Genomic DNA, 24329 nt, shown 5'->3' on the forward strand with positions numbered 1-24329 from the left:
ATGATACTGTAAAGCAGTTAAATACACTTTCCTGAGGATGTGAAGTGTTTTATTTTCACACCTCAAGCCTGGGGTGAAGCCAGAAATCTCACCCTGCGCGGAGCTCCATGACACTGGGTAGAAGGTGCGACTTCATCCCCTTGAAGCCTAACACCTGCAAATGTCACAAGTATCAGTAAAACTGGTGCCAGGACGCTGGAAGTAGGCCCAAGGCCTTGCAGGCCTTATTCTGATACTGTAAAGCAGCTAAATACAATTTCCTGAGTATGTGAAGTGTTTTATTTTCACACCTCCAGCCAGGGGTGAAGCCTGAAATCTCACCCTGCGCGGAGCTCCATGACCCTGGGTAGAAGGTGCGACTTCATCCCCTTGAAGCCTAACACCTGCAAATGTCACAAGTATCAGTAAAACTGGTGCCAGGAGGCTGGAAGTAGGCCCAAGGCCTTGCAGGCCTTATTCTGATACAGTAAAGCAGCTAAATACACTTTCCTGAGTATGTGAAGTGTTTTATTTTCACACCTCCAGCCTGGGGTGAAGCCTGAAACCTTACCCTGCGCGGAGCTCCATGACCCTGGGTAGAAGGTGCGACTTCATCCCCTTGAAGCCTAACACCTGCAAATGTCACAAGTATCAGTAAAACTGGTGCCAGGAGGCTGGAAGTAGGCCCAAGGCCTTGCAGGCCTTATTCTGATACTGTAAAGGAGCTAAATACACTTTCCTGAGTATGTGAAGTGTTTTATTTTCACACCTCCAGCCAGGGGTGAAGCCTGAAATCTCACCCTGCGCGGAGCTCCATGACCCTGGGTAGAAGGTGCGACTTCATCCCCTTGAAGCATAACACCTCCAAGTGTCACAAGTATCAGTACAACTGGTGCCTGGAGGCTGGAAACAAACCCAAGGCCTTGCAGGCCTTGTTCTGATACTGTAAAGGAGTTAAATACACTTTCCTGAGTAAGTGAAGTGTTTTATTTTCACACTTCCATCCAGGGGTGAACCCTGAAATCTCACCCTGCGCGGAGCTCCATAACCCTGGGTAGAAGGTGCGACTTCATCCCCTTGAAGCCTAACACCTGCAAATGTCACAAGTATCAGTAAAACTGGTGCCTGGAGGCTGGAAACACACCCAAGGCCTTGCAGGCCTTATTGTGATACTGTAAAGCAGTTAAATACACTTTCCTGAGTATGTGAAGTGTTTTATTTTCACACCTCCAGCCAGGGGTGAACCCTGAAATCTTACCCTGCGCGAAGCTCCATGACCCTGGGTAGAAGGTGCGACTTCATCCCCTTGAAGCATAACACCTGCAAATGTCACCAGTATCAGTAAAACTGGTGCCTGGAGGCTGGAAACAAACCCAAGGCCTTGCAGGCCTTGTTCTGATACTGTAAACGAGTTAAATACACTTTCCTGAGTAAGTGAAGTGTTTTATTTTCACACTTTCATCCAGGGGTGAACCCTGATATCTCACCCTGCGCGGAGCTCCATAACCCTGGGTAGAAGTTGCGACTTCATCCCCTTGAAGCCTAACACCTGCAAATGTCACCAGTATCAGTAAAACTGGAGTCTGGAGGCTGGAAACACACCCAAGGCATTGCAGGTCCTATTCTGATACTGTAAAGGAGTTAAATACACTTTAATGAGTATGTGAAGTGTTTTGTTTTCACACCACCAGCCAGGGGTGAACCCTGAATTCTCACCCTGAGCGGAGCTCCATAACCCTGGGTAGAAGGTGCGACTTCATCCCCTTGAAGCCTAACACCTGCAAACGTCACAAGCATCAGTAAAACTGGTGCCTGGGTGCTGGAAACACACCCAAGGCCTTGCAGGCCTTATCCTGATACTGTAAAGGAGTTAAATACACTTTCCTGAGTATGTGAAGTGTTTTGTTTTCACACCTTGAGCCAGGGGTGAACCCTGAAATCTAACCCTGCGCGGAGCTCCATGACCCTGGGTAGAAGGTGCGACTTCTTCCCCTTGAAGCCTAACACCTGCAAATGTCACCAGTATCAGTAAAACTGGTGACTGGAGGCTGGAAACACACCCAAGGCATTGCAGGCCCTATTCTGATACTGTAAAGGAGTGAAATACACTTTAATGAGTATGTGAAGTGATTTGTTTTCACACCTCCAGCCAGGGGTGAACCCTGAAATCTTACCCTGCGCGGAGCTCCATGACCCTGGGTAGAAGGTGCGACTTCATCCCCTTGAAGCATAACACCTCCAAGTGTCACAAGTATCAGTACAACTGGTGCCTGGAGGCTGGAAACAAACCCAAGGCCTTGCAGGCCTTGTTCTGATACTGTAAAGGAGTTAAATACACTTTCCTGAGTAAGTGAAGTGTTTTATTTTCACACTTCCATCCAGGGGTGAACCCTGAAATCTCACCCTGCGCGGAGCTCCATAACCCTGGGTAGAAGGTGCGACTTCATCCCCTTGAAGCCTAACACCTGCAAATGTCACAAGTATCAGTAAAACTGGTGCCTGGAGGCTGGAAACACACCCAAGGCCTTGCAGGCCTTATTGTGATACTGTAAAGCAGTTAAATACACTTTCCTGAGTATGTGAAGTGTTTTATTTTCACACCTCCAGCCAGGGGTGAATCCTGAAATCTTACCCTGCGCGAAGCTCCATGACCCTGGGTAGAAGGTGCGACTTCATCCCCTTGAAGCATAACACCTCCAAGTGTCACAAGTATCAGTACAACTGGTGCCTGGAGGCTGGAAACAAACCCAAGGCCTTGCAGGCCTTGTTCTGATACTGTAAATGAGTTAAATACACTTTCCTGAGTAAGTGAAGTGTTTTATTTTCACACTTCCATCCAGGGGTGAACCCTGAAATCTCACCCTGCGCGAAGCTCCATGACCCTGGGTAGAAGGTGCGACTTCATCCCCTTGAAGCCTAACACCTGCAAATGTCACAAGTATCAGTAAAACTGGTGCCAGGAGGCTGGAAGTAGGCCCAAGGCCTTGCAGGCCTTATTCTGATACTGTAAAGGAGCTAAATACACTTTCCTGAGTGTGTGAAGTGTTTTATTTTCACACCTCCAGCCAGGGGTGAAGCCTGAAATCTCACCCTGCGCGGAGCTCCATGACCCTGGGTAGAAGGTGCGACTTCATCCCCTTGAAGCCTAACACCTACAAATGTCACAAGTATCAGTAAAACTGGTGCCAGGAGGCTGGAAGTAGGCCCAAGGCCTTGCAGGCCTTATTCTGATACTGTAAAGCAGCTAAATACGCTTTCCTGAGTATGTGAAGTGTTTTATTTTCACACCTCCAGCCAGGGGTGAAGCCTGAAATCTCACCCTGCGCGGAGCTCCATAACCCTGGGTAGAAGGTGCGGCTTCATCCCCTTGAAGCCTAACACCTGCAAATGTCACAAGTATCAGTAAATCTGGTGCCAGGAGGCTGGAAGTAGGCCAAAGGCCTTGCAGGCCTTATTCTGATACTGTAAAGCAGCTAAATACGCTTTCCTGAGTATGTGAAGTGTTTTATTTTCACACTTCCATCCAGGGGTGAACCCTGAAATCTCACCCTGCGCGAAGCTCCATGACCCTGGGTAGAAGGTGCGACTTCATCCCCTTGAAGCCTAACACCTGCAAATGTCACAAGTATCAGTAAAACTGGTGCCAGGAGGCTGGAAGTAGGCCCAAGGCCTTGCAGGCCTTATTCTGATACTGTAAAGGAGCTAAATACACTTTCCTGAGTGTGTGAAGTGTTTTATTTTCACACCTCCAGCCAGGGGTGAAGCCTGAAATCTCACCCTGCGCGGAGCTCCATGACCCTGGGTAGAAGGTGCGACTTCATCCCCTTGAAGCCTAACACCTACAAATGTCACAAGTATCAGTAAAACTGGTGCCAGGAGGCTGGAAGTAGGCCCAAGGCCTTGCAGGCCTTATTCTGATACTGTAAAGCAGCTAAATACGCTTTCCTGAGTATGTGAAGTGTTTTATTTTCACACCTCCAGCCAGGGGTGAAGCCTGAAATCTCACCCTGCGCGGAGCTCCATAACCCTGGGTAGAAGGTGCGGCTTCATCCCCTTGAAGCCTAACACCTGCAAATGTCACAAGTATCAGTAAATCTGGTGCCAGGAGGCTGGAAGTAGGCCAAAGGCCTTGCAGGCCTTATTCTGATACTGTAAAGCAGCTAAATACGCTTTCCTGAGTATGTGAAGTGTTTTATTTTCACACTTCCATCCAGGGGTGAACCCTGAAATCTCACCCTGCGCGGAGCTCCATAACCCTGGGTAGAAGGTGCGACTTCATCCCCTTGAAGCCTAACACCTACAAATGTCACAAGTATCAGTAAAACTGGTGCCAGGAGGCTGGAAGTAGGCCCAAGGCCTTGCAGGCCTTATTCTGATACTGTAAAGCAGCTAAATACACTTTCCTGAGTATGTGAAGTGTATATTTTTCACACCTCAAGCCTGGGGTGAACCCTGAAATCTCACCCTGCGCGGAGCTCCATGACCCTGGGTAGAAGGTGCGACTTCATCCCCTTGAAGCCTAACACCTGCAAATGTCACAAGTATCAGTAAAACTGGTGCCTGGAGGCTGGAAACACACCCAAGGCCTTGCAGGCCTTAATATGATACTGTAAAGCAGTTAAATACACTTTCCTGAGGATGTGAAGTGTTTTATTTTCACACCTCAAGCCTGGGGTGAAGCCAGAAATCTCACCCTGCGCGGAGCTCAATGACACTGGGTAGAAGGTGCGACTTCATCCCCTTGAAGCCTAACACCTGCAAATGTCACAAGTATCAGTAAAACTGGTGCCAGGACGCTGGAAGTAGGCCCAAGGCCTTGCAGGCCTTATTCTGATACTGTAAAGCAGCTAAATACAATTTCCTGAGTATGTGAAGTGTTTTATTTTCACACCTCCAGCCAGGGGTGAAGCCTGAAATCTCACCCTGCGCGGAGCTCCATGACGCTGGGTAGAAGGTGCGACTTCATCCCCTTGAAGCCTAACACCTGCAAATGTCACAAGTATCAGTAAAACTGGTGCCAGGAGGCTGGAAGTAGGCCCAAGGCCTTGCAGGCCTTATTCTGATACTGTAAAGGAGCTAAATATACTTTCCTGAGTATGTGAAGCTTTTATTTTCACACCTCAAGCATGGGGTGAACCCTGAAATCTCACCCTGCGCGGAGCTCCATAACCCTGGGTAGAAGGTGCGACTTGATCCCCTTGAAGCCCAACACCTGCAAATGTCACAAGTATCAGTAAAACTGGTGCCAGTAGGCTGGATGTAGGCCCAAGGCCTTGCAGGCCTTATTCTGATACTGTAAAGGAGCTAAATACACTTTCCTGAGTATGTGAAGTGTTTTATTTTCACACCTCAAGCCTGGGGTGAACCCTGAAATCTCACCCTGCGCGGAGCTCCATGACCCTGGGTAGAAGGTGCGACTTCACCCCCTTGAAGCCTAACACCTACAAATGTCACAAGTATCAGTAAATCTGGTGCCAGGAGGCTGGAAGTAGGCCCAAGGCCTTGCAGGCCTTATTCTGATACTGTAAAGCAGCTAAATACACTTTCCTGAGTATGTGAAGTGTTTTATTTTCACACCTCCAGCCTAGGGTGAAGCCTGAAACCTTACCCTGCGCGGAGCTCCATGACCCTGGGTAGAAGGTGCGACTTCATCCCCTTGAAGCCTAACACCTGCAAATGTCACAAGTATCAGTAAAACTGGTGCCAGGAGGCTGGAAGTAGGCCCAAGGCCTTGCAGGCCTTATTCTGATACTGTAAAGGAGCTAAATACACTTTCCTGAGTATGTGAAGTGTTTTATTTTCACACCTCCAGCCAGGGGTGAAGCCTGAAATCTCACCCTGCGCGGAGCTCCATGACCCTGGGTAGAAGGTGCGACTTCATCCCCTTGAAGCCTAACACCTACAAATGTCACAAGTATCAGTAAAACTGGTGCCAGGAGGCTGGAAGTAGGCCCAAGGCCTTGCAGGCCTTATTCCGATACTGTAAAGCAGCTAAATACACTTTCCTGAGTATGTGAAGTGTTTTATTTTCACACCTCCAGCCAGGGGTGAAGCCTGAAATCTCACCCTGCGCGGAGCTCCATGACCCTGGGTAGAAGGTGCGACTTCATCCCCTTGAAGCATAACACCTCCAAGTGTCACAAGTATCAGTAAAACTGGTGCCAGGAGGCTGGAAGTAGGCCCAAGGCCTTGCAGGCCTTATTCTGATACTGTAAAGCAGCTAAATACGCTTTCCTGAGTATGTGAAGTGTTTTATTTTCACACCTCCAGCCAGGGGGGAAGCCTGAAATCTCACCCTGCACGGAGCTCCATGACACTGGGTAGAAGGTGCGACTTCATCCCCTTGAAGCCTAACACCTACAAATGTCACAAGTATCAGTAAATCTGGTGCCAGGAGGCTGGAAGTAGGCCCAAGGCCTTGCAGGCCTTATTCTGATACTGTAAAGGAGCTAAATGTACTTTCCTGAGTATGTGAAGCTTTTATTTTCACACCTCAAGCATGGGGTGAACCCTGAAATCTCACCCTGCGCGGAGCTCCATAACCCTGGGTAGAAAGTGCGACTTGATCCCCTTGAAGCCCAACACCTGCAAATGTCACAAGTATCAGTAAAACTGGTGCCAGTAGGCTGGATGTAGGCCCAAGGCCTTGCAGGCCTTATTCTGATACTGTAAAGGAGCTAAATACACTTTCCTGAGTATGTGAAGTGTTTTATTTTCACACCTCAAGCCTGGGGTGAACCCTGAAATCTCACCCTGCGCGGAGCTCCATGACCCTGGGTAGAAGGTGCGACTTCATCCCCTTGAAGCCTAACACCTACAAATGTCACAAGTATCAGTAAATCTGGTGCCAGGAGGCTGGAAGTAGGCCCAAGGCCTTGTTCTGATACTGTAAAGGAGTTAAATACACTTTCATGAGTATGTGAAGTGTTTTGTTTTCACACCTTGAGCCAGGGGTGAACCCTGAAATCTAACCCTGCGCGGAGCTCCATGACCCTGGGTAGAAGGTGCGACTTCTTCCCCTTGAAGCCTAACACCTGCAAATGTCACCAGTATCAGTAAAACTGGTGTCTGGAGGCTGGAAACACACCCAAGGCATTGCAGGCCCTATTCTGATACTGTAAAGGAGTGAAATACACTTTACTGAGTATGTGAAGTGTTTTGTTTTCACACCTTGAGCCAGGGGTGAAGCCTGAAATCTCACCCTGCACGGAGCTCCATGACACTGGGTAGAAGGTGCGACTTCATCCCCTTGAAGCCTAACACCTACAAATGTCACAAGTATCAGTAAATCTGGTGCCAGGAGGCTGGAAGTAGGCCCAAGGCCTTGCAGGCCTTGTTCTGATACTGTAAAGGAGTTAAATACACTTTCCTGAGTATGTGAAGTGTTTTATTTTCACACTTCCATCCAGGGGTGAACCCTGAAATCTCACCCTGCGCGGAGCTCCATGACCCTGGGTAGAAGGTGAGACGTCATCCCCTTGAAGCCTAACACCTGCAAATGTCACAAGTATCAGTAAAACTGGTGCCAGGAGGCTGGAAGTAGGCCCAAGGCCTTGCAGGCCTTATTCTGATACTGTAAAGCAGCTAAATACACTTTCCTGAGTATGTGAAGTGTTTTATTTTCACACCTCCAGCCAGGGGTGAAGCCTGAAATCTCACCCTGTGCGGAGCTCCATGACCCTGGGTAGAAGGTGCGACTTCATCCCCTTGAAGCATAACACCTCCAAGTGTCACAAGGATCAGTACAACTGGTGCCTGGAGGCTGGAAACAAACCCAAGACCTTGCAGGCCTTGTTCTGATACTGTAAAGCAGCTAAATACACTTTCCTGATTATGTGAAGTGTTTTATCTTCACACCTGCAGCCAGGGGTGAACCCTGAAATCTCACCCTGCGCGGAGCTCCATAGCCCTGGGTAGAAGGAGATACTGTGTCCCCTTAAACCTGTAATTTTCAAAATGTCATAAAAAGAATAAATCAAGCGCCTGGAGGCTAGAAATGGGCCCGAGACACTGAAGTCTTGGATCTGATAATGTAAAGGGCTTTGTGTACCTTTTGAGTGAAGTTTTTTTTCCCACCTCCAGCCGAGGGTTAAATCCTGAAATATTACCCCAATCGAAGCTCCATAGCCCTGTGTAGAAAAAGTGACTTCGTCCCCTTGGACCTAAAATGTTAGTACTTTTTTTTTATTTTTGTATTAAACATTGTTAAAGGGGTGACTGGAGGCTAATAAAATGGACCAGATACTGTGAAGGACATTATTTCATTTTTGGGCGAAAAAAAAATAAAAAAATAAAAATATATGTATTATATTATTATTGCGATTTTTTTTTTTTATTGGGGCCCATCTCCAGCTAAGGGGGAAAACCTGAAATGTTACCCGAAGCGGAGCTCCATTGCCCTGGGTAGAAGTAGTGCCATGGTCCCCTTGAACCAAAATGCCAACAAAAGAATAAATAAATAAATTTAAAAAAAGTACTAAAACAGGTGCTTAGAGGCCCAGAGGGTCCCGAAATCGGTCACGATCGATCACAAAAAAAATGAGGATCCCACACCCCATGGCCCTGCATGGGAACTCTATTTTACTGACTATTAAGCCCCCACGGAGTGGGGGCTTACAGCGCCCGAGCGGGAGACAAAAGTTAGAGTTAGCGCGGCCGATCCGCCGCCCGGCCATCTGGTCGCTCAGCTCCGAGGGCCATCTGGTCGCGCAACTCGGCGACCAGATGGCCGGCCGCACTCCCGGCGCGGCTAACTCTAACCTTTGTCCCTCGTCCGTGTTCTGTAAACCCCCACTACGTGGGGGCTTAATAGTTGAGGGAGAAATGACCGGCCCTGGGCCGGGCCAAACTCGCCTTGGGTCCCCAGTACAGGGCTCTAGGATGGCGGGCCCCTGGGCCGGCCTATACCCGCCTTAGGTCCCCAGTTCAGGGCTCCAGGATGGCGGGCCCCTGGGCCGGGCTATACCCGCCTTAGGTGCCCAGTACAGGGCTTCAGGATAGCGGCCCCATGGGCTGGACTGGGATGAACGCGCCCCTGGACCCCCATGCCGGGGCTCCAGGAAGGCACCCTGGCCCCGGGACAGTGCCTTGCATGGCAGGGTGGCTGCGGAGAGTTCCCCTGATGCACCCCTCACTCGACCCGCTGTGGGCCTAGAAAGCAGCCCTAGCGCATAGACACAGCTCTCCCATGACATCGTGGTCGGCTCTTAAAAGAGCCTTTGGGTTTTGTTTTGTTTTTTCCGTGGGCAAGCCGAGTGTTTACCCGCCGAATCCGTAGAGGGTGCGACCCTGACGCTTCAGGGCGTAGACCACATCCATGGCGGTGACGGTCTTCCTCTTGGCGTGCTCGGTGTAGGTGACGGCGTCCCGGATCACGTTCTCCAGGAAAACCTTCAACACCCCGCGGGTCTCCTCGTAGATGAGGCCGGAGATGCGCTTGACCCCGCCACGGCGCGCCAGGCGGCGAATGGCTGGCTTGGTGATGCCCTGGATGTTGTCCCGGAGCACCTTGCGGTGCCTCTTGGCGCCGCCTTTGCCGAGCCCCTTCCCTCCTTTACCGCGTCCAGACATGGTCTCCTGTCGGTGCTGTGACTGAGCAGAAATGAGGGCCGCGGCCAGCGGCGGCTGCTTATATGGAGGAGCTGTGCCGGACCAGCTAGGGCGCTGCAAGCGGCCCACGTGACTCAAAGGATGGCGAGGGAGCCCGCCCCGGACCGCCCTCTGCAGGGAGCGGGGGCTGGAGCGGCCGTTGCCGTTTGAAAAAGAGCGCGCTCCCAGCCGCCTCTTTGTCGTGGGCTCTGCAGCTGCCGCCGGGGCATAGATCACAGTCAAGCACACACACACGCGCCTCCCTTCCCGGGCCCCCACTCGTCACCGCGGCCCGCCTAACCCTGGCGCTCGGTGCCCGCTCCCACCATGAACAGAAGGCTCTGAAAAGTGTTAATGGAGCAAACAGGTTAACGGCCTCGCCGGCAGCACCCAGCTGTGTGCGGCCGCCCGCCACCCCGTAACACTGTCCACATGTCACGCCCGGTTGTGGCAAGTCTGTAAACTGCCCCTATTAAAATGTACATTTTTTTTTTTTTTTTACAAAAACATTATTATTGTGGGCCTCAAGCTAGGTTTTGGGACGGGGGCAAGATCTACGTGTACGTCCGAGGGCTTGTGCATGCCCTCCTATGTAGCGACGGTGCGGGCGCTGCCGCAACTATGAAGCCGCCAGAGTAACACCTTGGCCACGGATACGCTCTTTGATGGAGTCTGTGGTTGGCCCTGAAAAGAGCCTTTGTGTTTAGGGTGCGTTTCCACGGTGGTCTGCGGGCCTTTACTTGCTTGCTTTGCCCCCTGCCTTGTGGCTCTCGGTTTTCTTGGGCAGCAGCACGGCCTGGATGTTGGGCAGGACTCCTCCCTGGGCGATGGTGACTCGGCCCAGCAGCTTGTTCAGCTCCTCGTCGTTGCGGATGGCCAGCTGGAGGTGTCTGGGGATGATGCGGGTCTTTTTGTTGTCCCGGGCCGCGTTGCCGGCCAGCTCCAGGATCTCAGCGGTCAGGTACTCCAGGACTGCAGCCAGATAGACTGGGGCACCGGCGCCCACCCTCTCGGCGTAGCTTCCCTTGCGGAGCAGCCTGTGCACACGGCCCACGGGGAACTGGAGCCCGGCTCTGGAAGAGCGTGTCTTGGCCTTAGCGCGGGCCTTTCCTCCTTGCTTTCCGCGTCCAGACATGGCGATCGATGCAGGGGCTCACTCACACAACAGAGAGAATAGTACTGCTGTTCTGCGGGACTCCGGCGATATAAAGACTTCGGGCGCTTCTGATTGGTTGACAGCTAGGCTCTGATAGTTCTTCTCATTGGAGGGAGGAGGGCTTCCTTTTCACCAATCAAAGTTCCAGTACCGCATTACAAAGGGAAGTGGGGGCCCTGCCTGAGCCTGCCAATGAGACGGGAGAGCAGAGAAGCAGCTACTTTACACGGCCAGCCTATAAATACAAGTGCCGGGCTCGCCTGCCTTATTTCTCTCGGCTCCACAGGAAGCGGTGCAGATTGTCGACCATGCCTGAACCAGCCAAGTCCGCGCCGGCTCCCAAGAAGGGCTCCAAGAAAGCGCTCTCCAAGCCGCCCAAGAAGGACGGGAAGAAGCGCAAGAGGAGCAGGAAGGAAAGCTATGCTATCTACATTTACAAAGTGATGAAGCAGGTGCACCCGGACACCGGCATCTCCTCCAAGGCCATGGGCATCATGAACTCCTTCGTGAACGACATCTTCGAGCGCATCGCCGGGGAGGCTTCCCGCCTGGCCCACTACAACTCGCGGCGCACCATCACCTCCCGGGAGATCCAGACCGCAGTGCGTCTGCTGCTGCCCGGAGAGCTGGCCAAGCACGCCGTGTCCGAGGGCACCAAGGCCGTCACCAAGTACACCAGCGCCAAGTAAGGGTTCGAGGCGCATCCCCAACTAACACAACGGCTCTTTTAAGGGCCACTCACGTCCTCCCCTAAGAGCTAATGTGCTTCATTTATGACCGGAGAAAGAAGTGTTTTAAACGGTAATGTTGAGCGCACAAGACCCGCTCTCACGGGGCTTGCTGCAGACCGAGGGACGATGGACCAGGCAACCCGTTTTAATAAGCATGTTTATATGAATGAGCCCTCTTTGGGACCAAGTGTCACACAAGCACTGTAATGTAACGATGACGTTAAATAAAGCCCACGCGGAACTCGCACGGCTGCCCCCGGGCTTATTGTTTCCTGCGACCAGTTTTAGTGTGTGCGGGTGTCACGTTGTGTTTGTACTTTAAGACCAGGGGCAACGGCTAACATCCGCCCCAGGGCAAAGGCTCCCGAAATCGGGACACATAAACCCGATGTACAGATGCCCCACAGCGCTGGCTTGTGACCAGCGGATCCCAGCACGACCCTCTACCCAAACAAAGCGCTTTATTAATTGAAGAGGTGGCTGTGCACACCGAGTGCTCGGATTTCCCAGTGCCGGTATAAGTTTCCCAGTGCCGGTATAAGTTACCCAGTACTCGGGGTACTCTCAGCCAGCCCACCCACCCACACCTGTAGAACATGGCAGATAAGAGAAGCTCGTAGGTGACAGGGTGGTGGCCCTTAAAAGAGCCGTTGTGGTGGTTGTTCGGGTCGGTGTCTCCTTAGGCCCTCTCGCCTCGGATACGACGGGCCAGCTGGATGTCCTTGGGCATGATGGTCACCCTCTTGGCGTGGATGGCGCACAGGTTGGTGTCCTCGAAGAGCCCGACCAGGTAGGCCTCGCTGGCCTCTTGCAGGGCCATGACGGCGGAGCTCTGGAAGCGCAGGTCGGTCTTGAAGTCCTGGGCGATCTCCCTCACCAAGCGCTGGAAGGGCAGCTTGCGGATGAGGAGCTCGGTGGACTTCTGGTAGCGGCGGATCTCGCGGAGAGCCACAGTGCCGGGTCGGTAGCGGTGAGGCTTCTTGACTCCACCGGTGGCAGGGGCGCTCTTGCGGGCAGCCTTGGTGGCCAGCTGCTTGCGAGGCGCTTTGCCGCCGGTGGACTTGCGGGCTGTCTGCTTGGTGCGGGCCATGGCGGGAGCGGTCTCTCTCAACGACGAGCGAGGAAGAATGGAGTTCGAGCAGGCAAGAGCCCTATTTATGCACTCGAAGACGGAGGGCTGCTCTGGTTGGCTGAAGCGACCGCCCCAGGTTTGAAAACAGCCCGCGGTGTGCAACGATTGGCTACTCAACCGGAGGCTGTAGCCTGCCTCTCCAATGAGCTGTGGAGAAAAAGACACCCTCCGATTGGACGATGTACGTTGGAGCCGAAGCCCGCGCTTCGGTCAACCTTTGTCTCCGTGTCCATCCACTCATTTGTAGTCACACGAACCACTCGCCCCCGATCAACTGGGCGAGGAGACCAGGATGTTTTAAGTGTACCGCCCTTGGTCACCCTGGAACACGCCGCCGTTGACTGCGCTCGATTTCACGTTCACAATCGTCTGCTTTATGCAGACACCACTTCGAGTCTGCCCGGATACAGTGAAAGCACCAAGGCACACGTTATCTCACATTTATTATAAACTGAGGTCTAATAACTCCCAGACCCCCTTCTTTCTTTGTTATAAAGATTCCAATCCACGCAGCACCAAAAGAGCCGTTCATATGACCAAGATCACACACGGCACTCGCGTGTGTAAAGGTGCGCTAGGGATTTACTGTGCCGTTTATTATTATTGAGAAGTGTGCACGCGGGGTGAAAGGGTGGGGGTGAACAAGCTCTCTTCTAGACCGGGTGGATGGCTCTTAAAAGAGCCGTTGTGTTTGCAGTGTCTCGGTGCAAGCCCTTACTTCTTCTTGGGCGCTGCCTTCTTGGGCTTGGCTGCTTTGGGCTTGGCTGCCTTGGGTTTGACTACCTTGGCAGGGCTTTTCTTGGCCACTTTGGGCTTCGCCGCCTTGGCTTTCGCTGGGCTCTTGGCAGCCTTCTTGGCGGGGGCAGCCTTGGGCTTCTTGGGGCTCTTTGCTGCCGCTGGCTTCTTGACCTTCTTAGGGCTCTTCTTGACCCCCGCGGGAGCCTTTTTGGGCTTCTTGGCAGCAGGGGCAGCTTTCTTGGCCGCTGGTTTCTTGGTCTTGGCGGCCGCCTTCTTGGCCGCCTTCTTGCCCTCCAGCTGCTTCTTGTTCACCTTGAAGGATCCGGAGGCCCCGGTGCCCTTCAGCTGGGCCAGGGCGCCTTTGCTGACCAGGCTCTTGACGGAGGCCTTGACCCGGCTCTTGTTCTTGTCCACATCGTAGCCCTCGGCGATCAGCCCCTTCTTCATGGCCGACAGGGAGACTCCCTTCCTCTCGGCAGAGGCGGTCACCACCTTCAAGATCAGATCGGCCACGCTGGGGCCGGAAGGCTTTTTGGCCTTGGAGGCCCCCGCTGTCTTCTTCTGCTGCTTCTTCTTGGGGGCGACCTCAGCGGGAGGCGCCGCGGCGGCTGGAGCGGTTTCGGCCATTGCAATGCAAGTCTCGGCGCGGGCGCTGTCACAGAACAGAAATGTCCCTCTCGGCCCGAGCCCCGTGAATATATACAGGGAGGAGCCAGCCTCTGATTGGTCGCGAGCAGACAGGGCTCTGCGAGGCACACTCGGCTCTCTGCTCCGAGCTGACTTTTGTGTTTCCTACCTTCCGATTATCCACGTTTTAAAGCACAATCAGTTAAACACGCGCTTCCACACATGTATGACCAGGAGCCCAGCTTCGGCCCTCTCCCGGGCCTGCCCCCGTTTCGGATCCACCCCTCGTCCCTGGCTTGTGATCCGCGGGGAGACGGCGCTCCCCCGACGGTGGACGCCTCCATGCCTGAAATCGCGGGCTCCCGGCCCCTTTTCCCCGGTCCACTCTCGCCTCCTGCGGCCGGGAGCGGCGGCCCGCGGGAGGGAGGGGGCTCCTGCAGGGAGCGGGCCCTGCGGCGTCACAGTGGGGCTGCGGGGGCCGCGGGGAGCGCGTTCTGGAACGGGCCGAAGTAACACAGGGCTCCGCCGGCCGAGCGCGGGGTGGAAACAATGCCAGGGAGCCCCCAGCCCGGCGCCTGCACCCTCGGCTGTGGCACCCACGGCTGGGGGGGGCGCAACCGGAGGCCTTTTACAAGCAGCGGGGCACGGCCCTGGCTCCGGCCTCGCATGCATCACCAGGCGGCCGTGTGCTGGCAGCTTCACATGCAGGCAGAGGGCATTCACTGCCGAGCGCCGAGCCAGAGGAGGCGGGCGCAGACTAAATAAAATAAATACAGTGACACAACGAAGGAAGGCGGCCGAGTTAGGCCTACATGTTTAAAAACACCCCAAGTGAGAGCAGAGGGTGGGAATGCACCTGAAATGGAGACCCCAGTACCGGCATGGAGGCACTCTACTGAGCTGATTTTTAAAGCTGGAGCTAGGTGTACGTCTGAGGTGACATCTGTAGACAGAGTGAGTTACTGTATGTCAGACGCTGAGCCTATGACCGGGGGGAGGCCCACTGCGGAACTGAATAGTACAGTACAGAGTGAGGCATGTGACTACAACTGTTCTACTGAGCCCTATCGCTGGAGTGGGGACCACTCCTGAATCCAATGGTATATCACGAGGGAGACCTGAGACCAGAAATGATATTCTGCGCCCTGTAGCCTAATCGAGGCCTGCTGCTAATTTGGACGGAGGTAGGGGAAGAAAACAGAACACTTCACATAGTCCAGAACGTACATGAACACCAGTCCCAGTATCAGATCTTAGCCTTCAGGATCTCCGGCCCATCCCTAGCTTCCAGGTACCTGTTTTAGTAATATGTGTGACATTTGGAGGTGTACAGCTTCAAGGGGATGAAGTTGCACCTTCTACACAGGGTTGAGGAGCTCCGCGCAGGGTGAGATTTCAGGGTTCATGCCTGGCTGGAGGTGTGAAAACAAAACACTCCACATAGTCACACCTCCATCCAGGGGTGAACCCTGAAATCTCACCCTGCGCGGAGCTCCATGACCCTGGGTAGAAGGTGCGACTTCATCCCCTTGAAGCCTAACACCTACAAATGTCACAAGTATCAGTACAACTGGTGCCAGGAGGCTGGAAGTAGGCCCAAGGCCTTGCAGGCCATATTCTGATACTGTAAAGGAGCTAAATACACTTTCCTGAGAATGTGAGGTGTTTTATTTTCACACCTCCAACCTGGGGTGAACCCTGAAATCTCACCCTGCGCGGAGCTCTATAACCCTGGGTAGAAGGTGAGACTTCATCCCCTTGAAGCTTAACACCTTAAAATGTCACAAAGTATCAGTAAAACTGGTACCTGGAGGCTGGAAACACACCCAAGGCCTTGCAGGCCTTGTTCTGATACTGTGAAGGAGTTAAATACACTTTACTGAGTATGTAAAGTGTTTTGTTTTCACACCAACAGCCAGGGGTGAACCCTGAATTCTCACCCTGCGCGGAGCTCCATAACCTTGGGTAGAAGGTGCAACTTCATCCCCTTGAAGCCTAACACCTGCAAATGTCACAAGTATCAGTAAATTGGTGCTAGGAGGCTGGAAACACACCCAAGGCATTGCAGGTCCTATTCTGATACTGTAAAGGAGTTAAATACACTTTACTGAGTATGTGAAGTGTTTTGTTTTCACACCACCAGCCAGGGGTGAACCCTGAATTCTCACCCTGAGCGGAGCTCCATAACCCTGGGTAGAAGGTGCGACTTCATCCCCTTGAAGCCTAACACCTGCAAACGTCACAAGCATCAGTAAAACTGGTGCCTGGATGCTGGAAACACACCCAGGGCCTTGCAGGCCTTATCCTGATACTGTAAAGGAGTTAAATACACTTTCCTGAGTATGTGAAGTGTTTTGTTTTCACACCTTGAGCCAGGGGTGAACCCTGAAATCTAACCCTGCGCGGAGCTCCATGACCCTGGGTAGAAGGTGCGACTTCTTCCCCTTGAAGCCTAACACCTGCAAATGTCACCAGTATCAGTAAAACTGGTGTCTGGAGGCTGGAAACACACCCAAGGCATTGCAGGCCCTATTCTGATACTGTAAAGGAGTGAAATACACTTTACTGAGTATGTGAAGTGTTTTGTTTTCACACCTTGAGCCAGGGGTGAACCCTGAAATCTAACCCTGCGCGGAGCTCCGTGACCATGGGTAGAAGGTGCGACTTCTTCCCCTTGAAGCCTAACATCTGCAAATGTCACAAGCATCAGTAAAACTGGTGTCTGGAGGCTGGAATTAGGCCCAAGGCCTTGCAGGCCTTGTTCAGTTACTGTGAAGGAGATAAATACTCTTTACTGAGTATGTGAAGTGTTTTGTTTACACACAAACAGCCAGGGGTGAACCCTGAATTCTCACCCTGCGCGGAGCTCCATAACCCTGGGTAGAAGGTGCGACTTCATCCCCTTGAAGCCTAACACCTGCAAATGTCACAAGCATCAGTAAAACTGGTGCCTGGATGCTGGAAACACACCCAAGGCCTTGCAGGCCTTATTCTGATACTGTAAAGGAGTTAAATACACTTTCCTGAGTATGTGAAGTGTTTTATTTTCACACCTCCAGCCAGGGGTGAACCCTGATATCTCACCCTGCGCGGAGCTCCATACCCTTGGGTAGAAGGTGCAACTTTATCCCCTTGAAGCCTAACACCTGCAAATGTCACAAGTATCAGTAAATTGGTGCCAGGAGGCTGGAATTAGGCCCAAGGCCTTGCAGGCCTTGTTCTGATACTGTGAAGGAGTTAAATACACTTTACTGAGTATGTAAAGTGTTTTGTTTTCACACCAACAGCCAGGGGTGAACCCTGAATTCTCACCCTGCGCGGAGCTCCATAACCTTGGGTAGAAGGTGCAACTTCATCCCCTTGAAGCCTAACACCTGCAAATGTCACCAGTATCAGTAAAACTGGTGTCTGGAGGCTGGAAACACACCCAAGGCCTTGCAGGCCTTATTATGATACTGTAAAGCAGTTAAATACACTTTCCTGAGTATGTGAAGTGTTTTATTTTCACACCTCCAGACAGGGGTGAACCCTGATATCTCACCCTGCGCGGAGCTCCATACCCTTGGGTAGAAGGTGCAACTTTATCCCCTTGAAGCCTAACACCTGCAAATGTCACAAGTATCAGTAAATTGGTGCCAGGAGGTTGGAATTAGGCCCAAGGCCTTGCAGGCCTTGTTCTGATACTGTGAAGGAGTTAAATACACTTTACTGAGTATGTAAAGTGTTTTGTTTTCACACCAACAGCCAGGGGTGAACCCTGAATTCTCACCCTGCGCGGAGCTCCATAACCTTGGGTAGAAGGTGCAACTTCATCCCCTTGAAGCCTAACACCTGCAAATGTCACAAGTATCAGTAAATTGGTGCTAGGAGGCTGGAAGTAGGCCCAAGGCCTTGCAGGCCTTGTTCTGATACTGTGAAGGAGTTAAATACACTTTACTGAGTATGTAAAGTGTTTTGTTTTCACACCAACAGCCAGGGGTGAACCCTGAATTCTCACCCTGCGCGGAGCTCCATAACGCTGGGTAGAAGTTGCGACTTCATCCCCTTGAAGCCTAACACCTGCAAATGTCACCAGTATCAGTAAAACTGGTGTCTGGAGGCTGGAAACACACCCAAGGCATTGCAGGTCCTATTCTGATACTGTAAAGGAGTTAAATACACTTTACTGAGAATGTGAAGTGTTTTGTTTTCACACCTTGAGCCAGGGGTGAACCCTGAAATCTAACCCTGCGCGGAGCTCCATGACCCTGGGTAGAAGGTGCGACTTCCTCCCCTTGAAGCCTAACACCTGCAAATGTCACAAGGATCATTAAAACTGGTGTCTGGAGGCTGGAATTAGGCCCAAGGCCTTGCAGGCCTTGTTCAGTTACTGTGAAGGAGATAGATACTCTTTACTGAGTATGTGAAGTGTTTTGTTTACACACAAACAGCCAGGGGTGAACCCTGAATTCTCACCCTGCGCAGAGCTCCATAACCCTGGGTAGAAGGTGCGACTTCATCCCCTTGAAGCCTAACACCTGCAAATGTCACAAGCATCAGTAAAACTGGTGCCTGGATGCTGGAAACACACCCAAGGCCTTGCAGGCCTTATTCTGATACTGTAAAGGAGTTAAATACACTTTCCTGAGTATGTGAAGTGTTTTATTTTCACACCTCCAGCCAGGGGTGAACCCTGATATCTCACCCTGCGCGGAGCTCCATACCCTTGGGTAGAAGGTGCAACTTTATCCCCTTGAAGCCTAACACCTGCAAATGTCACAAGTATCAGTACATTGGTGCCAGGAGGCTGGAATTAGGCCCAAGGCCTTGCAGGCCTTGTTCTGATACTGTGAAGGAGTTAAATACACTTTACTGAGTATGTAAAGTGTTTTGTTTTCACACCAACAGCCAGGGGTGAACCCTGAATTCTCACCCTGCGCGGAGCTCCATAACCTTGGGTAGAAGGTGCAACTTCATCCCCTTGAAGCCTAACACCTGCAAATGTCACAAGTATCAGTAAATTGGTGCTAGGAGGCTGGAAGTAGGCCCAAGGCCTTGCAGGCCTTGTTCTGATACTGTGAAGGAGTTAAATACACTTTACTGAGTATGTAAAGTGTTTTGTTTTCACACCAACAGCCAGGGGTGAACCCTGAATTCTCACCCTGCGCGGAGCTCCATAACCCTGGGTAGAAGGTGCGACTTCATCCCCTTGAAGCCTAACACCTGCAAATGTCACAAGCATCAGTAAAACTGGTTCCTGGATGCTGGAAACACACCCAAGGCCTTGCAGGCCTTATTCTGATACTGTAAAGGAGTTAAATACACTTTGCTGAGTATGTGAAGTGTTTTATTTTCACACCTCCAGCCAGGGTTGAACCCTGATATCTCACCCTGCGCGGAGCTCCATACCCTTGGGTAGAAGGTGCAACTTTATCCCCTTGAAGCCTAACACCTGCAAATGTCACAAGTATCAGTAAATTGGTGCCAGGAGGCTGGAATTAGGCCCAAGGCCTTGCAGGCCTTGTTCTGATACCGTGAAGGAGTTAAATACACTTTACTGAGTATGTAAAGTGTTTTGTTTTCACACCAACAGCCAGGGGTGAACCCTGAATTCTCACCCTGCGCGGAGCTCCATAACCTTGGGTAGAAGGTGCAACTTCATCCCCTTGAAGCCTAACACCTGCAAATGTCACAAGTATCAGTAAATTGGTGCTAGGAGGCTGGAAGTAGGCCCAAGGCCTTGCAGGCCTTGTTCTGATACTGTGAAGGAGTTAAATACACTTTACTGAGTATGTAAAGTGTTTTGTTTTCACACCAACAGCCAGGGGTGAACCCTGAATTCTCACCCTGCGCGGAGCTCCATAACCCTGGGTAGAAGTTGCGACTTCATCCCCTTGAAGCCTAACACCTGCAAATGTCACAAGCATCAGTAAAACTGGAGTCTGGAGGCTGGAAACACACCCAAGGCATTGCAGGTCCTATTCTGATACTGTAAAGGAGTTAAATACACTTTACTGAGTATGTGAAGTGTTTTGTTTTCACACCACCAGCCAGGGGTGAACCCTGAATTCTCACCCTGAGCGGAGCTCCATAACCCTGGGTAGAAGGTGCGACTTCATCCCCTTGAAGCCTAACACCTGCAAACGTCACAAGCATCAGTAAAACTGGTGCCTGGGTGCTGGAAACACACCCAAGGCCTTGCAGGCCTTATCCTGATACTGTAAAGGAGTTAAATACACTTTCCTGAGTATGTGAAGTGTTTTGTTTTCACACCTTGAGCCAGGGGTGAACCCTGAAATCTAACCCTGCGCGGAGCTCCATGACCCTGGGTAGAAGGTGCGACTTCTTCCCCTTGAAGCCTAACACCTGCAAATGTCACCAGTATCAGTAAAACTGGTGTCTGGAGGCTGGAAACACACCCAAGGCATTGCAGGCCCTATTCTGATACTGTAAAGGAGTGAAATACACTTTACTGAGTATGTGAAGTGATTTGTTTTCACACCTTGAGCCAGGGGTGAACCCTGAAATCTAACCCTGCGCGGAGCTCCATGACCCTGGGTAGAAGGTGCGACTTCCTCCCCTTGAAGCCTAACACCTGCAAAGGTCACAAGCATCAGTAAAACTGGTGCCTGGATGCTGGAAACACACCCAAGGCCTTGCAGGCCTTATTCTGATACTGTAAAGGAGTTAAATACACTTTCCTGAGTATGTGAAGTGTTTTATTTTCACACCTCCAGCCAGGGGTGAACCCTGACTTCTCACCCTGCGCGGAGCTCCATAACCCTGGGTAGAAGGTGCGACTTCATCCCCATGAAGCCTAACACCGGCAAATGTCACAATTATCAGTAAAACTGGTGCCTGGAGGCTGGAAACACACCCAAGGCCTTGCAGGCATTATTCTGATACGTTAAAGGAGTTAAATACACTTTCCTGAGTATGCGAAGTGCTTTATTTTCACACCTCCAGCCAGGGGTGAACCCTGATATCTCACCCTGCGCGGAGCTCCATAAGCCTGGGTAGAAGGTGCGACTTTGTCCCCTTGAAGCCTAACGCCTGCAAATGTCACAAGTATCAGTAAATTAGTGCCAGGAGGCTGGAATCAGGCCAAAGGCCTTGCAGGCCTTGTTCTGTTACTGTGAAGGACTTAAATACTCTTTACTGAGTCTGTGAAGTGTTTTGATTTCACATCTCCAGCCAGGGTTGAAACCCGAAATCATACCCTGCGCGAAGGTCCATAACCCTGGGTAGAAGGTGCAACTTCATCCCCTTTAAGCCTAACACCTACAAATGTCACAAGTATCAGTAAAACTGGTGCCAGGAGGCTGGAAGTAGTACCAAGGCCTTGCAGGCCTTATTCTGATACTGTAAATCAGCTAAATACACTTTCCTGAGTATGTGAAGTGTTTTATTTTCACACCTCCAGCCAGGGGTGAAGCCTGAAATCTCACCCTGCGCGGAGCTCCATGACCCTGGGTAGAAGGTGCGACTTCATCCCCTTGAAGCATAACACCTCCAAGTGTCACAAGTATCAGTACAACTGGTGCCTGGAGGCTGGAAACAAACCCAAGGCCTTGCAGGCCTTGTTCTGATACTGTAAAGGAGTTAAATACACTTTCCTGAGTAAGTGAAGTGTTTTATTTTCACACTTCCATCCAGGGGTGAACCCTGAAATCTCACCCTGCGCGGAGCTCCATAACCCTGGGTAGAAGGTGCGACTTCATCCCCTTGAAGCCTAACACCTGCAAATGTCACAAGTATCAGTAAAACTGGTGCCTGGAGGCTGGAAACACACCCAAGGCCTTGCAGGCCTTATTATGATACTGTAAAGCAGTTAAATACACTTTCCTGAGTATGTGAAGTGTTTTATTTTCACACCTCCAGCCAGGGGTGAACCCTGAAATCTTACCCTGCGCGAAGCTCCATGACCCTGGGTAGAAGGTGCGACTTCATCCCCTTGAAGCATAACACCTCCAAGTGTCACAAGTATCAGTACAACTGGTGCCTCGAGGCTGGAAACAAACCCAAGGCCTTGCAGGCCTTGTTCTGATACTGTAAATGAGTTAAATACACTTTCCTGAGTAAGTGAAGTGTTTTATTTTCACACTTCCATCCAGGGGTGAACCCTGATATCTCACCCTGCGCGGAGCTCCATAACCCTGGGTAGAAGTTGCGACTTCATCCCCTTGAAGCCTAACACCTGCAAATGTCACCAGTATCAGTAAAACTGGAGTCTGGAGGCTGGAAACACACCCAAGGCATTGCAGGTCCTATTCTGATACTGTAAAGGAGTTAAATACACTTTAATGAGTATGTGAAGTGTTTTGTTTTCACACCACCAGCCAGGGGGGAACCCTGAATTCTCACCCTGAGCGGAGCTCCATAACCCTGGGTAGAAGGTGCGACTTCATCCCCTTGAAGCCTAACACCTGCAAACGTCACAAGCATCAGTAAAACTGGTGCCTGGGTGCTGGAAACACACCCAAGGCCTTGCAGGCCTTATCCTGATACTGTAAAGGAGTTAAATACACTTTCCTGAGTAAGTGAAGTGTTTTATTTTCACACTTCCATCCAGGGGTGAACCCTGAAATCTCACCCTGCGCGGAGCTCCATAACCCTGGGTAGAAGTTGCGACTTCATCCCCTTGAAGCCTAACACCTGCAAATGTCACAAGCATCAGTAAAACTGGAGTCTGGAGGCTGGAAATACACCCAAGGCATTGCAGGTCCTATTCTGATACTGTAAAGGAGTTAAATACACTTTACTGAGTATGTGAAGTGTTTTGTTTTCACACCACCAGCCAGGGGTGAACCCTGAATTCTCACCCTGAGCGGAGCTCCATAACCCTGGGTAGAAGGTGCGACTTCATCCCCTTGAAGCCTAACACCTGCAAACGTCACAAGCATCAGTAAAACTGGTGCCTGGGTGCTGGAAACACACCCAAGGCCTTGCAGGCCTTATCCTGATACTGTAAAGGAGTTAAATACACTTTCCTGAGTATGTGAAGTGTTTTGTTTTCACACCTTGAGCCAGGGGTGAACCCTGAAATCTAACCCTGCGCGGAGCTCCATGACCCTGGGTAGAAGGTGCGACTTCTTCCCCTTGAAGCCTAACACCTGCAAATGTCACCAGTATCAGTAAAACTGGTGTCTGGAGGCTGGAAACACACCCAAGGCATTGCATGCCCTATTCTGATACTGTAAAGGAGTGAAATACACTTTACTGAGTATGTGAAGTGATTTGTTTTCACACCTTGAGCCAGGGGTGAACCCTGAAATCTAACCCTGCGCGGAGCTCCATGACCCTGGGTAGAAGGTGCGACTTCCTCCCCTTGAAGCCTAACACCTGCAAAGGTCACAAGCATCAGTAAAACTGGTGCCTGGATGCTGGAAACACACCCAAGGCCTTGCAGGCCTTATTCTGATACTGTAAAGGAGTTAAATACACTTTCCTGAGTATGTGAAGTGTTTTATTTTCACACCTCCAGCCAGGGGTGAACCCTGACTTCTCACCCTGCGCGGAGCTCCATAACCCTGGGTAGAAGGTGCAACTTCATCCCCATGAAGCCTAACACCGGCAAATGTCACAATTATCAGTAAAACTGGTGCCTGGAGGCTGGAAACACACCCAAGGCCTTGCAGGCATTATTCTGATACGTTAAAGGAGTTAAATACACTTTCCTGAGTATGCGAAGTGCTTTATTTTCACACCTCCAGCCAGGGGTGAACCCTGATATCTCACCCTGCGCGGAGCTCCATAAGCCCGGGTAGAAGGTGCGACTTTGTCCCCTTGAAGCCTAACGCCTGCAAATGTCACAAGTATCAGTAAATTAGTGCCAGGAGGCTGGAATCAGGCCAAAGGCCTTGCAGGCCTTGTTCTGTTACTGTGAAGGACTTAAATACTCTTTACTGAGTCTGTGAAGTGTTTTGATTTCACATCTCCAGCCAGGGTTGAAACCCGAAATCATACCCTGCGCGAAGGTCCATAACCCTGGGTAGAAGGTGCAACTTCATCCCCTTTAAGCCTAACACCTACAAATGTCACAAGTATCAGTAAAACTGGTGCCAGGAGGCTGGAAGTAGGCCCAAGGCCTTGCAGGCCTTATTCTGATACTGTAAAGCAGCTAAATACACTTTCCTGAGTATGTGAAGTGTTTTATTTTCACACCTCCAGCCAGGGGTGAAGCCTGAAATCTCACCCTGCGCGGAGCTCCATGACCCTGGGTAGAAGGTGCGACTTCATCCCCTTGAAGCATAACACCTCCAAGTGTCACAAGTATCAGTACAACTGGTGCCTGGAGGCTGGAAACAAACCCAAGGCCTTGCAGGCCTTGTTCTGATACTGTAAAGGAGTTAAATACACTTTCCTGAGTAAGTGAAGTGTTTTATTTTCACACTTCCAT

The 24329-nt window shown here is 51.3% G+C and overlaps 5 protein-coding genes across 5 annotated transcripts; 1 reads left to right on the top strand and 4 right to left on the bottom strand.

Annotated features, from left to right (window-relative positions):
* Positions 1 to 9178: 9178 nt before the first annotated feature.
* Positions 9179 to 10032, bottom strand: LOC146769012 (histone H4). Its single transcript, XM_085640574.1, has one exon. The coding sequence runs from the start codon at positions 9547 to 9549 to the stop codon at positions 9238 to 9240; it is 312 nt and encodes a 103-aa protein (XP_085496700.1). The 5' UTR covers positions 9550 to 10032; the 3' UTR covers positions 9179 to 9237.
* A 271-nt stretch (positions 10033 to 10303) lies between these two features.
* On the bottom strand, positions 10304 to 10702 carry LOC146769013 (histone H2A type 2-C-like). The gene has a single exon (XM_085640572.1). It carries the CDS (start codon positions 10700 to 10702, stop codon positions 10304 to 10306), a length of 399 nt encoding a protein of 132 aa, XP_085496698.1.
* Positions 10703 to 11024: 322 nt separating this feature from the next.
* LOC146769014 (histone H2B 1.2-like) lies at positions 11025 to 11427 on the top strand. Its single transcript, XM_085640573.1, has one exon. It carries the CDS (start codon positions 11032 to 11034, stop codon positions 11410 to 11412), a length of 381 nt encoding a protein of 126 aa, XP_085496699.1. The 5' UTR covers positions 11025 to 11031; the 3' UTR covers positions 11413 to 11427.
* A 689-nt stretch (positions 11428 to 12116) lies between these two features.
* Positions 12117 to 13292, bottom strand: LOC146769015 (histone H3). Its single transcript, XM_085640571.1, has one exon. It carries the CDS (start codon positions 12542 to 12544, stop codon positions 12134 to 12136), a length of 411 nt encoding a protein of 136 aa, XP_085496697.1. The 5' UTR covers positions 12545 to 13292; the 3' UTR covers positions 12117 to 12133.
* An 8-nt stretch (positions 13293 to 13300) lies between these two features.
* On the bottom strand, positions 13301 to 14194 carry LOC146769016 (histone H1.3-like). Its single transcript, XM_085640570.1, has one exon. It carries the CDS (start codon positions 13949 to 13951, stop codon positions 13301 to 13303), a length of 651 nt encoding a protein of 216 aa, XP_085496696.1. The 5' UTR covers positions 13952 to 14194.
* Between the last annotated feature and the right edge of the window lie 10135 nt (positions 14195 to 24329).

The sequence above is a fragment of the Triturus cristatus genome, unplaced genomic scaffold, assembly GCF_964204655.1.
Source record: "Triturus cristatus unplaced genomic scaffold, aTriCri1.1 SCAFFOLD_594, whole genome shotgun sequence".
In the NCBI taxonomy this organism is placed as follows: domain Eukaryota; kingdom Metazoa; phylum Chordata; class Amphibia; order Caudata; family Salamandridae; genus Triturus; species Triturus cristatus.

What these genes read in the sequence shown, in the direction of transcription:
- LOC146769012 (XM_085640574.1), bottom strand. Translation starts at nt 9,549, where the DNA reads ATGTCTGGACGCGGTAAAGGAGGGAAGGGGCTCGGCAAAGGCGGCGCC.
- LOC146769013 (XM_085640572.1), bottom strand. Translation starts at nt 10,702, where the DNA reads ATGTCTGGACGCGGAAAGCAAGGAGGAAAGGCCCGCGCTAAGGCCAAG.
- LOC146769014 (XM_085640573.1), top strand. Translation starts at nt 11,032, where the DNA reads ATGCCTGAACCAGCCAAGTCCGCGCCGGCTCCCAAGAAGGGCTCCAAG.
- LOC146769015 (XM_085640571.1), bottom strand. Translation starts at nt 12,544, where the DNA reads ATGGCCCGCACCAAGCAGACAGCCCGCAAGTCCACCGGCGGCAAAGCG.
- LOC146769016 (XM_085640570.1), bottom strand. Translation starts at nt 13,951, where the DNA reads ATGGCCGAAACCGCTCCAGCCGCCGCGGCGCCTCCCGCTGAGGTCGCC.